The sequence below is a fragment of the Macaca thibetana genome, chromosome 12 (genome assembly GCF_024542745.1).
Source record: "Macaca thibetana thibetana isolate TM-01 chromosome 12, ASM2454274v1, whole genome shotgun sequence".
NCBI classification, from domain to species: Eukaryota; Metazoa; Chordata; class Mammalia; order Primates; family Cercopithecidae; genus Macaca; species Macaca thibetana.
Window position 1 is genome coordinate 52648903 of NC_065589.1, and position 15458 is coordinate 52664360.

Below are 15458 nucleotides of genomic sequence, written 5' to 3' on the forward strand. Positions count from 1 at the left end.
CAGCCCAGAAGGTACTGCTTTATGTTTTCTCAGTTCTTACTCTGTTTTACGTGAAGCATTTTTCTTTCGAATAATTCAGTAACAGATCTGGAATAAAGATGCCATGATATTGGATACATTTACGTTTATACTCTTAAAGATCCTAAATTGGACCTGAACGATCCAAGAAATTATTTGTATAAATGGGTTTTTGTTCTCTGTATTTATTAACAATGCAGAAAATGTCTTTTATATTGTTAAAAAAATTCAAAGTACACAATGTCAGAAAGCATTTGCTTCAGTTAAATAAGAACTCACACTACTTAATTGCAACTGGACTTTTATTGTGCAGTTACAACAAATGTTTTCAGAAAAATATTTGGAAAAAATATACCACTTCATAGCTAGCTAAGTCTTACAGAGAAGAGGATTTGCTAATAAAACTTGAGTTTTGAAAATTAAGATGCAGGTAGTGCTTCTGAACTAATGCCCATAGCTCCAAGGAAGACATGTCCTATTTAGTCATTCAAATACAAGATGAGGGCATTGTGATTAAGCAAACAATGTATTTGTTAGAACTTTGTTTTTAAATTACTGTTCCTTGACATTACTTATAAAGAGTCTCTAACTTTTCATTTCTAAAACTATGTAATACAAAAGTACAGTTTCCCCATTTAATAAAAGGCCAATGATATTGAGTAGAATATATGCGTATCATGCTACTTCATTCAGTGTGTCTGTTTTTAATACTAATAAGGCAGTTTGGCAGAAATTATTTCTTTGGGACTAAGGTGATCATCATTTTTGTCCCCTTGAAAATTGTGCTTTAAATGCTAATAACCACAGGCAGATTGCAAACTGATAAGGCAACAAAAGTAGAGAATTTTAGGATCAAAGGCATGTAACTGAAAGGTAACAAAAGTACATAAGAGACAACTGGGGAAGGCAGCAGTGAAGCATATTTGTGGGGTTGAGTTGTTGTAAATAAGGAATTTGCACATTTATTTTCTCTGATAACCTGCTTCCACAGTTGCCACCTGGAGGTTCTTTGTTGTGCTGGTAGAAGCCCATTTGCCCTTACATTGGATGTTCCAAATGTTTCCCTTTCCAGGAGCTAGTCAGTCTTTCAGATTCTTTCAGTCATCTGTTTTATATGTCTCCTGCCTTCTCAGACTGTCCTTCTACTCTCTTTTATTGTTCAGGAAAGACCTTCAAATTGAAGTAAAACCCATATTTCAATATAAAGATATGAAAGAAGGCTAATATCCTATTAGTGATATTCTCATCCATCTTGAATGCCAACCTATATCGTGATAACTGTCACATGTAATGTAAATTTGTTTATTCATCTCTTATTCATTTATTCATCTTTTTAATGCATTTGCTTATTCATCTTTCTCCAATCTGCTCCTGTCTTGATTTATCCACTAGCTCACTGATTATTCAAGCCTTGTAGTTCATATATGTCATGGATTGACATACAATACAGCATATATTTCAGACATAAGTTTTTCGGAAATATTGTACACAAGATATCGTACTCTATTAAAATGTGATTCAGGGACAAGGGAATGGTGCTTGGTGATAAAACTATACTGCCATAGTTGCTGAGGAAGGGCAGCAACAGAGATCAGACTTCTAGCTAATATGGATCTGGCAGGCATCCCCCTGTTACACCCCTGGGAAATAGTGGCCCAGGGCACAGAAGGAACCTGAAATTAAAATATTTAGATACAACCAAAACTCACTTGTCTCTGTCCCTATGTACACTGAAAAATTTAGTGGGACATGCTGCTTTATGTGGCTTTGTGTTTTCACCATTGTACTTATTTTATATACCTAACTGTACATTTTAAGCAGCAAATGACCTTGCAGCAAAAAAATGTCTTGGTGTGAGATGCAAAATGAATGAAAAACAACCACATCTATGTTTTTGTCACTCAACCTGAACTACTCTTCATGACCTGGAAATGTTTTATACTTACGGGAAACTTTCTGCCCTTAACCTTATAACTAACTTCAGATCCTTGTATGAATGGGTTTGGTTGTTTTTCTATTAATTATATAAATTGTAGATTGCAAGTACAATGGGACAGTACAAATCCCAGGACTTGGTAAAATTAGAGTTGAATGATGACGTGTCCAAAGGCAACTGAAATATGACATATTTCAAATAATGTTTTCCTTGCTCATGTAACTTGGAGAATTCACTCTGTTTGATTGTGGGTTTCAAAGTATTAGTGTTAAAATTAGAGGTAGAGTTTCTGCGTGTTTACAAGACAAATACATATTTATCTCATTAAAGAGGTAATAAGCCTTTTTTTAACCTTTATATTTTCAATACCAGTGGTGTATTGTGGATCTAACACACACAGGCTTAAATAATTTCCTTTCCATTTAAACTCATTGTGTACCAAATCTTGATGAAAAGATAATTCTAGAAAGTCAAGTCTTAATTTTCCAACAAGTTATGTCTTAATTAATTTCTTCTTCCCCCTTCCAAATTTTCTGTTACTACTGATCTTCAAACAGTACTTAATCCCTTAAAACAAAAAGGTGTGTATGTGCTGTGACAGTAAAAATGAAAAAGAAAAAATACTTCCCTAAAAGGTAGCTAGGCTTATGGAAACAGTATAATAGGTGGCTATAAATGCCCTATAGGCTTGTGTTACCACTAAAAAATAACAAAAACCCAGAAAACGAGTACTCTCCTCAAAGGACAGTTTTATCTTTTCCGTTTTGCGATACAACTGTAAATCTTCATGCATTATCTGGTCTCACAGTAATTTTAATGGCGACCGCCTCACTAGTCAAGAAAAAACTGGGAATAAATGCCCATATTCCAGCTCTCTGTACCTCTGAGATAGTAAAGCTTAATACACAATTAAAACTGAAACTTTCTACCTTGCAGACTAAGTTTCTGTTATTTTTAAGATTCACTGGATTGCTCTTTATAAACGGTACCCATACTTGTTTTCTTGTATAGTTATATCACTGGGCTTCTTAATTCAATGCAATAAACACTAATGTCATGGCTTCTATAAACTGTTATCTTTAAGATGGCTTTAGGCACAAAGTCGGCAAAGTCTGAGTCGTCCAATAACAGCTGTAATTAGTTAGGGCCCTGAGGTCCAAGGTGGTAGTTACACTTCTCATCTACAAAAATAAATATCTTATTAAAGACAGGGTTCATTTGTGTCAAGAAGTAGAGATCCTTGACAAACAAGACTTACTGTTAATCACTATGATTTGAGTGCCATTCCTGTGCCAAGAAATTTTAGAAAAGCCCTTTTCATATCTGGACTTTTTTGGGTATAAATTTTAAAAAATTGTTATTTTAAAGGACAACCTTTAAAATAACCATTGGAATTTGGGGCAGTTTTTATTCCTTAGCATTTTCTTTGGTGATGCCATTACTTAGGAAGAAGTGCTATGACATTCAGTTGATTATTGGGTATCACAGGACCTCTGTTCAGCCCTTCAGATGACTAAAATCTAAGAGTAAACAGAGAGAAATTTCTGTTAACATAGAAGTACTTAAAATGCATTTCATCCTAGGTGTTCTTATACTAGTGACATTATCGTAGACACATTTTTAAATCCAGATAGGTATTTGTACTTTTTCACACCAGTTTTTGCTTTTGTCGCATGTATTCAAACTAGCACCTCCACAGTCAAAGTGTTGTCATCCTACAGCCTCAAGGCCCCTCACTCTCAATGTATGGAATGTCATGGTACTTGATATTATTGCATGCCCATTGCTGCAAGGCATCACACAAGATATCCTGAGACAGGCGGTGTGCATATTCCAAGATCACAATATTGGTCCCTGGGGGTTCCTTCACTTCCTCTTTGACATTAACTGGAGAAGTCATCTTAGGTAGACATCTCTCTTCTGGCATAAAGGGTTCTTCACTCTCATGCTGCTTCTCACCTTCATATATGGTAGGAAATGGGAAAGTTTGCTTTGATTTCATGCAGCCCATGTTATGAAGAGCTGTTTGTGGAAGAAGCAGTGGCAGACTACTTCCAGGCCATCTTTAGAAAACAATGAAATTTGTCCATGTGATGTTAACCAGTGCTTTCCCTCTCCAGGCCACTTCAGTATTCAATGTTCCCTTTCACCACTCTTCACATGTAGTTTACCTGTCAAGAGAAGGTAGGTTTCATTTTGAAGTTAAAGAATGCAAAACAGTGTATGATTGAGTGGCATCACTTTGGTCACGTGGAAGAAATCTGAGGTAAAGACAAACAGCTTTATCTTACCAGTGGAAGAAAAAGATAATCACTCAATAAAAATGGCAACTTGCAAAACAGGAAAACATTTTTTTCAAGATTTTGCAAATTTTATTAAACTGAAAAAATTCAATTTTTGCTAGCTTAGATTTATCTATACCAAGGGTTAGCAAACCATTGGGCCAAATTCCAGCTACCTATTTTTATACAGCCATGCTCACGTGTTTACATGTATCCATGGCTGCATTCATACTACGACAGCAGAAGTGAATAATTGTGACAGACTATGTGGCCCACAAAGCTTAAAATATTTACTGTCTGACCCTTTACAGAAAATGTTTGCTGAGTCCTGATCTATGCTGTCAAGCAAAACAAGCACATCAAAATTTGTTCCTCCCGAAACCTCATGAGCCTACAGACCTGCGACTACTGTTAAGAGTCTGGCTTTATCCCCTGGTCACGTATTTACAACTGAAAGAGTAGTAAACAATGTTTGCTTTACTCTAGTGCCACTTGTAAACAGTATAGATTACATATAGCAAAGCCACCTATTTTTCCTTCTGACTGTTCCCTGTGAAATTGTACAAAAGCTCAGATTAAGGTTAAAAGTTTTTCCTACTAAATGTATCATTCCTACCCTTGTTTGATGTTTGGTCAGTAAATAGATGACAATGTTTGTGACATGCCTTCTAAGCCTCCCAAGTGTGTGTTATCACAGAATGAACTTCTCTTAAGGGACTTAAGGATAACTAAAACAATACAAGACAGCTTCATTTTAAAGAGGACTAACCTGTAAGAAGCACAGGTAAATCTCTATAAATGAGATTAATGGTCCCTGATTGTATCTTAGTTTTGGGACTAAAAACATAGCTCTAAAAATTCATAAAATTTGTTTCTGAAAACACTTTTTTTTTTTTTTTTAAGACAGGGTCTTACTCTGTTAGGCTGGAGTAAAGGATGCAATCATGGCTCACTGTAGCCATGGTTCAAGTGATCCTCCCACCTCAGCCTACTGGGTAGCTGGCCTGCAGGCACAAGCCACCATGCCTAGCTAATTTTTTGTAGAGACAGGGTTTTGCCATTTTGCCCAGGCTGGTCTTGAACTCCTGGGGTCAAGTGATCTGCCCACCTTAGCCTCCCAAAGTGCCTGGATTACTGGCATGAGCCACTGTGCCTGGCCTGAAACCACTGATCTTAAGGCAAAAGCTTACGTGCATCTCATTCATTTTTTTTTAATAGTTTGTAATTAAAGATGTCCAGAGGAGGTGATGTTTGCCAGGTCTACCACCATATATTATTCTATAAATTCTACCTAGTTTCTCATAATACTGTATCTGTTCCTACCCCTAATGAGAGTGATATGAGAGTAAGAAAGGAAAGGCAGTCTTCTGCTTTTAATTGCCTTTAGTTCCGTATGCCCTACTTCACGCTGCAAACTCAGAGATGTTAATTTTAAAAAGGAAACAGATATATGTGGTGTCTGTCTTGCTTACTAGCCTAAACTGAAGATGGAGACTGTCTTGGTTGTTCATCATCACCATGTTATGATTTTTTGTAGTGTCTATTTTTTACTGTGAAGGATGGTTAAGGGAATTGGACATGGTTAACCTGAAAAAAGTTACTTGGAGAACTCAATGAGTGTCAGATAAATGAAAGGCTATGAGTGGAACCATCAGTGGAACCATCAGAATATTCTGTGTTTATTAAAGACCTTTTGTTTTGCAAAAACAGCTTTTTCTTACCCTAACAAAGTAACTAGTGCCAGATTTGTGCATTTGCCAAAACCAGTTTTAAAACTGGACAAAATATATGTTGCCATGTATTTTCAGGCATAGAGCAACAAGCAACACTGGATTGTGATCCCTGAGAGAAGAAAAACACAAGATGTTAACTCCCCCAGATGGTCATTGTGGGATTCTACCTGGGGGTATTTTCCAGCATTACCATGGGAGTTGAGCCCCAGGAGAGTCAGAGTGGCAACTCTGATGGAACAGAGGTTTGGGTACTAAAACAGCTGAAATTTATAAGATAGAGTTCAAGATTGGGAAGAGAGGCAGAAATCTGCATGAGACTTGTCAAAGGTACTGGGATGTGCATGTCCAGGATGAGGCTCTGCAAAGTCTTAGCAAACGATTACTTCCTCTAGGACTTAAGGGTTGAACAGTGACACCAGAAGTTATACAGTACTTAGAATCCTTGGAATTGCAGTCTGAGTGGAGCAATCTCATTGAACACTTCTGTATTTAGTTACTACTCAAGAAATGTGACACCTTAGGAATCAGTAGCATACCCTATGCAAGGGTTGGCAAGTGTTTTCTTAAAGGGCTATGACTTAGGCTTGTGAGCTAGGATGTCTGTGGCTTCTCCAAATTCATATATTGAAACCTAATCCCCAACGTGGTGGTATTTGGAGGTGGGGGCTTTGGTGATGATATTAGAGTATTAGTGCTCTCATAAAAGAGACCCCAGAGAGCTCCCTTGCCCCTACTGACATGTGGGGCCACATTGAAAAGCTGTGAACCACAAAGCAGGCCTTCACAAGATACCATATATGCTCATGCCTTAAACTTGGACTTCCCAGCCTCCAGAACCATGAGAAATAAATCTGTGTTATTGATAAACACTCAGTCTTATAAATACTCCATACTAGTCTCTGGTATTTTGTTATACCATCCTGAATGGACTAAGACACATAGGGTCTATGTCACAACTACTCAGCTCTGCTATTATAGCACAAAAGAAGCCAGATAATATATTAATATTAAACAAATGGGCATGGCTATATCCAATAAAACTTCATTTACAAAAATAGGCAGCCAGCCTATGGACCACATTTGACTAAGTTCAAACAGAAATAGTCCCCTTTAACAAGAAATAAAACAATACCTTTTAAAGAAAGATAAGCCAGACGCCTTACAAGTTATTAATCACAATGCCTACCGTTCAATTAAAAAATTACTAGCCATACAAAGAAGCAGGAAAATCTGACCCATAATCAAGAAAAAAAGACCCAGCATTTCTTAATAGAAATTAATAATAGAACTTTAAAGTAGCTATTTAAGTATGCCCAATAAAATAAAGGAAAAAACTAGTGAACAAAAAAAGAATTTCAGAGAAATGGAAATTGTAAAATAAAAATGGAAAATCAATAACTGAAATGTACAAGACGTGAAATGAAAAATTCATTGTGTGGACTACTGAATGTTGGAAAAGATAGGATTAGTGAACTTGAACATAAATCTATAGATGTGTCCAATCTGAAAAATGGAGGGAAAAGATTTTAAAAATAGAGCAGCAGCCACTAAAGAGATAATGCAAGTATGACTTATGAGGAAAGGAATTAGACACATTTAACCCAGAAGAAGACAGGAAAGGAAGAACATTGGGGGTTGGGAGGGACAATTAGAAAACAAACATATGAAAAATTACCTGAAAGAAAAATGGACTAAAAATAACAATTGAAAGGCAGAGATGATCAGACTAGTTTAAAAATCCAAACCACACATATATAGTCTTTTCAACACTGAGTGCTGCAACAACCAAATCATCCATATGCCAAAAAAAAAAAAAAAAAAAAAGCTGGACGCAGATCTTAAATCCTTCACAAAATTAATTTGAAATGGATCATAGACCTAAATATAAAATAGGACTCCTAGAAGATAACATAGGGAGCAATGTAGATAACCTTGGGTTTGGTGACAACCTTTTAGAATCAGTGCCAAAGGCATGATATGTTAAAGAAATAGTTGGTAAGGTGGACTTCACTAAAAATCTTCTCTGTTTAAGACATGGTCAAGAAAATGAGAAGACAAGCCACAGACTGGGAGAAAATATTATAAAAGCTTATTTGATAAAAGATTGTTATCTATATTTGATAAGATTGTTATCTAAAGTATACAAAGAACTTCTGAAAGTCAGCAATACAAATATGAACAAGCTAATTGAAAAATGGGAAGAAGATCTGGACAGACACCTCACCGAAGTCATCTTACATATAGATGGCACATAAATGTATGGAAAAATGTTCAGCATCATGTCATTCAGGAATTGTAAATTTAAACAGTGAGATAATGGCAAAAGCAACAGAACTCCCATTCATCGTTGGTGAGAATGCAAAATGGCACGGTTATCTTGGGAGGACAGTTTGGCAGTTTCCTACAAAACTAAACATATTCTTACTATACGATCCAACAGTTATGCTTCTTGGTATTCAACCCAATGAGTTGAATGCTTAAATCCATGCAAAAATCTGCACATGGATGTCTGTAGCAGCTTTATTCATAACTTTGAAAACTTAGAAGCAAGCAAGATGTCCTTCTTGGTGAATGGGTAAACTGTGGTACATCTAAACAATGGAATATATTCAGCATTAAAAATAAATGAGTTAGGCTGGGCATAGTCACTCATGCCTACAATCCCAGCACTTTGGGAGGCTGAGGCGAGTATCACTTGAGCCCAGGAGTTCAAGACCAGCCTAGGCAACATAGCAAGACCCCATCTCTACAAAAAAATTAAATATGAAAAAAATTAGCATGGTGGTGCACACCTACAGTTTTAGCTACTCAGGAAGCCGAGGTCGCTCAGGCCCAGGAGTTGGAATTGAAGGTTATGGTAAGTTAAGATTGATTGCACCACTCTACTCCAGCCTGGGTGACTGAGCAAGACTCCATCTTAGAAAAATAATAATAATAATCCAGCCATGGAAAGAAAAGGAGGAACCTCCAATGCTTATTACTGAGGTAAGCCAATCTGAAAGGGGTACATGCTGTATGATTACAACTATATGATATTCTAGAAATAGCAAGACTCTGGAGGCAGTAAAAAGACCAGTGGTTGCCAAGGGTTATGGAAGAGGCTGAGATGAATAGGTGGAACAGACAACTTTTAAGGCAATGAAACTATTCTATATGATACTAATAACGGATTTCTGTCATACATTTGTCAAAAACCATAGATTGTACACCACCAGGAATGAACCCTAATATAATGTGGACTTCAGGTGATTGTGATGTGTCTAGTGGGAGATGCTGCGTGTGTGTGTGTGTACACAGGATATGTGGGAACACTCTACTTCCTGCTCCATTTTTCTGTTAAAACTACTCTGAAAAACAGTATTATTTTTTTAAAAATACACCCACTATATGCTATCTATAAAAGATACATAACTTAAAACTGACAAACCCAGAAGCATAGCTGGAGACTTAAAACATTACTAGAATATTCAAAGAAAAAATAATATGCATTCTGAACAACATTACGCTCCAACTTGAGTTGATATTCACAGAACACTATACCCAACAACTATTACATATTCTTATCGACTGCATATGGAACATTCACCAAGATAGACTATTGATAGTCTCAGCAGATTTCAAAGGCTTAAAACATTACACAGTATATTTTCTAACCACCCCAGATAGTAAAATATCTAGAAAAGCCTCATATATTGGGAAGCTAAACATATTTCTAAGTAACCCATGGGACAAAGAAGAAAATCACAGGAGAAATTAAAATATATTTTCAACTAAACAAAAGCTGAAACATCAGAATTTTGAAATGCATTAGTTAGAGCTTAGAAATAAATTTATATATTTAAATGCTTAGAAAAGAAGAAAAGTTTAAATCAGTGACATAAGCTTTTACCTTAAGCTTAAAAAAGAAAAGCAAATTAAACCCAATATAAGTAGACAAATAGGTAAGAACAGAAATCAGTGAAGCATACCATAGAGACAACAGAATGAATGCTGGTTCTTTAAAAATATCTAATAGATACATCTCTATACAGACTGATCAAGAAAAATAAGTCACATATTAAGATGTGTAATGGGCATTATGACATCTATATACATTTAAAAGGCAAACAGGAATAATATAAACAATTTTATGCCAATATCAAATTACCAAAATTGGCACAAGAAGAAAATCTGATAGCTCTCCATCAATTAAAGAAATTGTATATTCGGCAAAATTCTAGCAGGCTTTTCTGTAGACATTGACAAATGGATTCTAAAAGTCCAATCAAAATCCCAGCACTCCGTTTCTTAAAAAGTTAACCATGCACTTACCCTGTGAACCAGCCATTTCATCTCTAGATATCTATCTAAGACAAATAGAAACATAGGTATTTTAAAAATCTGTATACCAACATCCATAGCCTCTTTATTCACAATAGCCAAAGCTGGAAACAACCCAAATGTCCATCAGGAGGCAAATCAAATGGATAAACAAATTGGGGATATCCTTAAAATGGAATATAACTTGACAATAAAAAAAGGATGAACTATTGGTATGTCAAACCACATGGATGAATCTCAGACATGTTGAGCCAAATAAAAAAGATGGATCATATATGAATTTCAAGATCGGACAATAGTGACCCTATGAATAGAAATAATAGTGATTCCCTTTGGGTGGGAGGTAGTAAAGACTGTTTGGAAGAGGCCCTGAAATACTTTCTAGGCTATTAAAAATATTCTATATCTTAATTGGTATGTTAATGAGGTATATGTTTGTTAAAACATGTTAGATCGTACCTTTAACATCTGTGTACTGTATTTCACTGTAATTTTTACTTTAATAAGTATAAGAACCATTTTTGAGAACATTCTGGGGCACCTAAATCCAGGGGACTGATGTATTTTATCTGAAAAAGACTGCCTGTGGGCAGCATCCAGAGCAGAGTAGCTCCCTGTGCTGGAGGACTCCAGTGTGAGGCCTGCTGCTTCCTTTCTGCACCGACCTAAAACCAGCCCAACTCTGGTCATAGTCTTCTGGGCCTACCGAAGAACAAAAGCCTACTTCTAGTTCTTCCAGTTGCCAGTTAAAGGGCTTTATTTATCTGTCACTTCCTTTGGGAACAGGTAGAGTGCTTTGATTTAGAATGACGGCAATAAATGAGAAACCAATTTGAAATTGGGTATGAGAGTCTTCTGTCCGTCCTTTATTGTGCTGTTCCTGAACTTGTAGCTAAGGAGGGTACAGTAGGGAGAGGGATCTATAACCTTATCCAAGGAACCAGATTAGTAATATTTCATCCCCACCACACTTTAATTTGCACATATTTCTAGAGTATCGGACATAAAAAATACCTAGATAGTAAAATATTTATGTTGTTAACCTTCAGCTGGTTTAGCCATATCTATTAAGTATAGAAAACAACCGTTCTTCAGTTACTTATCACATCTGCTTACTAATTTATGTTGTTTATCATTTCTTCCCATCTAACAGATGAAACAGGCAGATAGGTCTGGCTCTTTCACTTGCTGACCCAGAGTTCACATGGCAAATAAGAATGGAGCTGTCACTCCGAATTCCAGCCTCTTCTAAAAGTGCTCCAACAATACTTTATCCAATCCAGCCTATGTTTTTAAGTGTTAACTTTCTCTCTTTCTTGAACTTACAGAACCTCTGTCCCAACTTTGAAGTTAATTCTTGCCAGTAAAGACCAAGATAGCTCCTTCCCAGGGTCTCTGTTTCTCTCTTCTCATTGCCCCTGTCCTTGACCTGATCTCTGGACTATCAGCAAGAACTTGATGGCCCAGACCTTCCCAGTCTCCCAAACAGGTCTCTGGGTACTACTGCTCCAGGACTAGTTGTCAAATCTGGCCTTCAAGTCCTGTGTTGGGAAAAATGACACTGATATATTCATGTAATTAGGTAATCATCTGCTCCAGTAACTAGCTATCTAATGGAACTGCTCATGGCATGCTGAGAAGGTGCAATTGCCTTAATTGAATGGGATTAGTAAACTGCCACCACATATTTGTTAATCAGATTTTCGTGCTATAGTTTCCATTCCACAGAAGCCTCTTAAGTTTTATCATGAATAAAAAAGCATGATCCTTAAAGTAAGGGCCAAGGGGGAAAAAAAGTTCATGTGCAGCATCTACTGTTCATGGTAGCAGCTGTTTAAATACTTTTAAATACTTAAAAGGCAGTTACAATACAGAACTTTAAATACTTAAAAGGCAATTACAGTACAAGCCTGCACGCCATTGAAGAACAAACTTTGTATAATTTCAATCACTCCTAATAAGATAGTTGATTCATAAGGAGGAAATAAAGTTTCAACAGTGTTAGCCATTAATGCAAGTCAGTGGCTAGGCAGCTATGATTAGCCTTAGCAGGTGTGATCAGCTGTCCTGAATTAATTTTTAGTCTTATTCATTTGGGAAGTTACTATGGTCATCAGTTGAAGGTGTGATACATTAAATGCTGCATATCAACCAGCAAAAGTGTTTTGGCCTTCTTGTCATTTTAACTGGCTAATTACAGAAATATAAAATGTTTAAAAAACACAGTTTCTCAAAAATATTTAAATCAACCTTTTATACCTTAGTTCTCAAGATACACCAAAAAACTATCAGAGCATCCCTTAACCATCCAACCAGTCTATATTGAGTGTCTACTATGTGTTTGGAACCTGTGTCCATAGAATGTAAGTGCTTCCAAAATTAACAATCAAAAGGAGAAAGAGAATATAATTTATTCAGGCTGTAAGAACATCTAACAGTGCCCTTCCACCCACCACTCCCTCTCCCTCTGTCCCCTACCCCTCAGATCACAATGCACAGACACATACATACACATTACAGTCATACATGACGAAAAGAAAGCCCCTTTATGTGTTTCAATGTTATTTGAAGCCTCAAAGCACTAAAAATATAGAACGAGCCCTGACAGTATCCTCAGGAAGAGGTCTAGCAACAACTGGGGCTTCTGTTGGGTCCGTCAAAGAAAAAATGTGATTTACTGCAGCTCCCCACCTTTTTTCCTCCTAGAGCCAGGTTCTCAGTCTATCGCCTGGGCTGGAGTACAGTGGCCAGTTGTGGCTCACAGCAGCCTCACAAACTCCTGAGTTCAAACTGTCCTCTGGCTTCAGCCCCTTGAGTACTTGCGACTATAGGCACATGCCACCATGCCCAGGTAATTTTTTATATTTTTTGTAGAGACAGGGTCTTGCCATGTTGCCCAGGCTGGTTATGAACTCCTGGCCTTAACTGATCCTTCTGCCTTGGCCTCTCAAAGTGCTGGGATGATAGGTGTGAGCCAACATGCCTGGCTAGCCCATTCTTTGTAGTTCATTTCGTAGCTGTGTTCCTCCATTCTGGGTGCAGTGTCATCAAAAGGAGTAAATTTCTTGGGAATATGCCAGTGGAAGGTATCACAAAAAGGCCATAATTTGGACATAAGCTAGACCCAAACAAAACTAGCCGGAAAAAAAAAAAAAGTAACTTCCAAAATCTGCTTTGTAAACGAATAGGCTGTAACTCCCAAGAAGTCCATCTTAAACACTAGATTAACAGAGATGGTTTATTTTACCTTTGTCCCATTTTATGTCATATTCTTAAGCCTTTACACAGGTTTCTAATGCCTTATATCTCAAGTTATGGCTTAAAATTGGTCTCACCCTGAATTAATGTAAATATGTAATAAAAACCATGTTATAATCTTTCAAAAAGTTTTTCTTTCCAATTTCAGTGTAGATGTGATTAATAGAAATACCAATTCATTAAAACATAACTCAAAGTGGGCAGATCACCTGAGGTCAGGAGTTCGAGACCAGCCTGGCCAATATGGTGAAACGCTGTCTCTACTAAAGATACAAAAATCAGCCAGGTGTGGTGGCAGGTGCCTGTAATTCCAGCTACTCAGGAGGCTGAGGCACGAGAATCGCTTGAACCTGGGAGGCGGAGCTTGCAGTGAGCCACTGCACTCCAGCCTGGGCAATAGAGTGAGACTCAGTCTCAAAAAAAATAAAAATAAAAAATAAGTATAAAAAATATATGTAACTCAGTTTCTAGTAATATGTTTGTCATTATGTGTTCTCTAATAATGGATACTGAGAAAGAATATATTTTCTTGTAGGGCTCTGTGAAAACTGGACAGTAAATGGAAGTCTTTGTACTGGGAGTATTGAGAATCATTCACTTGGACTATAAATTCACAGCAGGATCCAATGACACTGGTTAAACAGGCAAACAGAAATGGACACAATTTAAACGTAATGTTCTTAGTCTTTCACCAAAAAGTAAAAGCTACAAAATACTGTAAATATGACTTTGGTCAGTATGAAGGTCACCAAAAGAACACTACTATAGGGTCCTTAGAAATGGAGAATTTGGTTTTGTCCTCAGGCACTTAGAGCACACACAGTGTACAGCTGCTCACTGACAGGATGGGCTCAGGATGACTCCATGTGGTCACTCTTGGGGCCAAAATTTCTCAATAGAGTGGCAGAGAAAATAACCTTGTTAAGAAATGAGACAATGGAGACAATGTTTGAGATTCTAATAAACCTGAATAAAGCGGTATGGTATGATTTTATCTGTAAACTGGGCTCTACCTCAGTCATCTAAAAATTGTGATTTTGGTCAGGCACGGGGGCTCACACCTGTAATCCCAGCACTTTGGGAGGCCAAAGTGGGTGGATTACCTGAGGTCAGCAGTTCATGACCAGCCTGGCCAACATGGTGAAACCCCATCTCTAATAAAAATTTAAAAATCAGCTGGGTGTGGTGGCACACGCCTGTAATCCCAGCTATTAGGGAGGCTGAGGCAGGAGAATCGTTTGAACGTGGGAGGGAGAAGTTGCAGTGAGCCGAGATCACGCCACTGCACTCCAGCCTCAGTGACAGAGCGAAGACTCCGTCTCAGAAAAATAAAAATTGTGATTCTATATGTAAAGCATCTAGAACTTCCTTGGAACATGGAACATGTTCTGTGTTATTTCCATTCCTTCTCTCTCCAGTGTCTCCTAAAGCTACTAACATCTAATTATTAAGTGTTCTATTATATCTCCAGATTATAATTGAGGAAAGAGAAGTATAATCTAAGAATGACAACAGTAATTTAGGATTTGGAACAATTAGATGATAGACTAACTGTTGAACAGGAGATAGATGTCTTAAGTCCAGGTATCAATACTTCATCTTATTTACCAGGTCCTCCAGGTAGAGGATAAAAACCACACACATACTCAAGCAGGTATTTCCCTAAGCCCTTCTGGGTGTCACTCTGGCTACCAGGTGGCTTCATCTGGCCACTCCTGTTTATGACCATGAATGTTGACCTTCAATCTGCAGCAATTCCTCCAGCACCATAATATAAATCCTCACAGAAAAATGAAAAGGAGCTCTGACCAACTAGTTAAGAAAACCTGATCTAGAACCTCTCCTCGCTTTATCATTTTGTTAAGTTGGCAGATAAGCCCCAAATTCTAACCACCTCCTTGAGTCACATTT

General features: G+C 37.2%; 1 protein-coding gene across 3 annotated transcripts in view; it reads right to left on the reverse strand.

The window, feature by feature from the left end:
* Positions 1 to 302: 302 nt before the first annotated feature.
* Positions 303 to 15458, reverse strand: part of C12H2orf88 (chromosome 12 C2orf88 homolog) — a 59585-nt gene continuing 44429 nt past the window's right edge. For all 3 annotated transcript variants that reach the window (XM_050751930.1, XM_050751932.1, XM_050751931.1), the window contains one exon: positions 303 to 4125. In XM_050751930.1, the coding sequence (XP_050607887.1) occupies positions 3678 to 3965 (288 nt within the window). In that variant the 5' untranslated portion in view covers positions 3966 to 4125 and the 3' untranslated portion in view covers positions 303 to 3677. The remainder of the gene's footprint in view (positions 4126 to 15458) is intronic.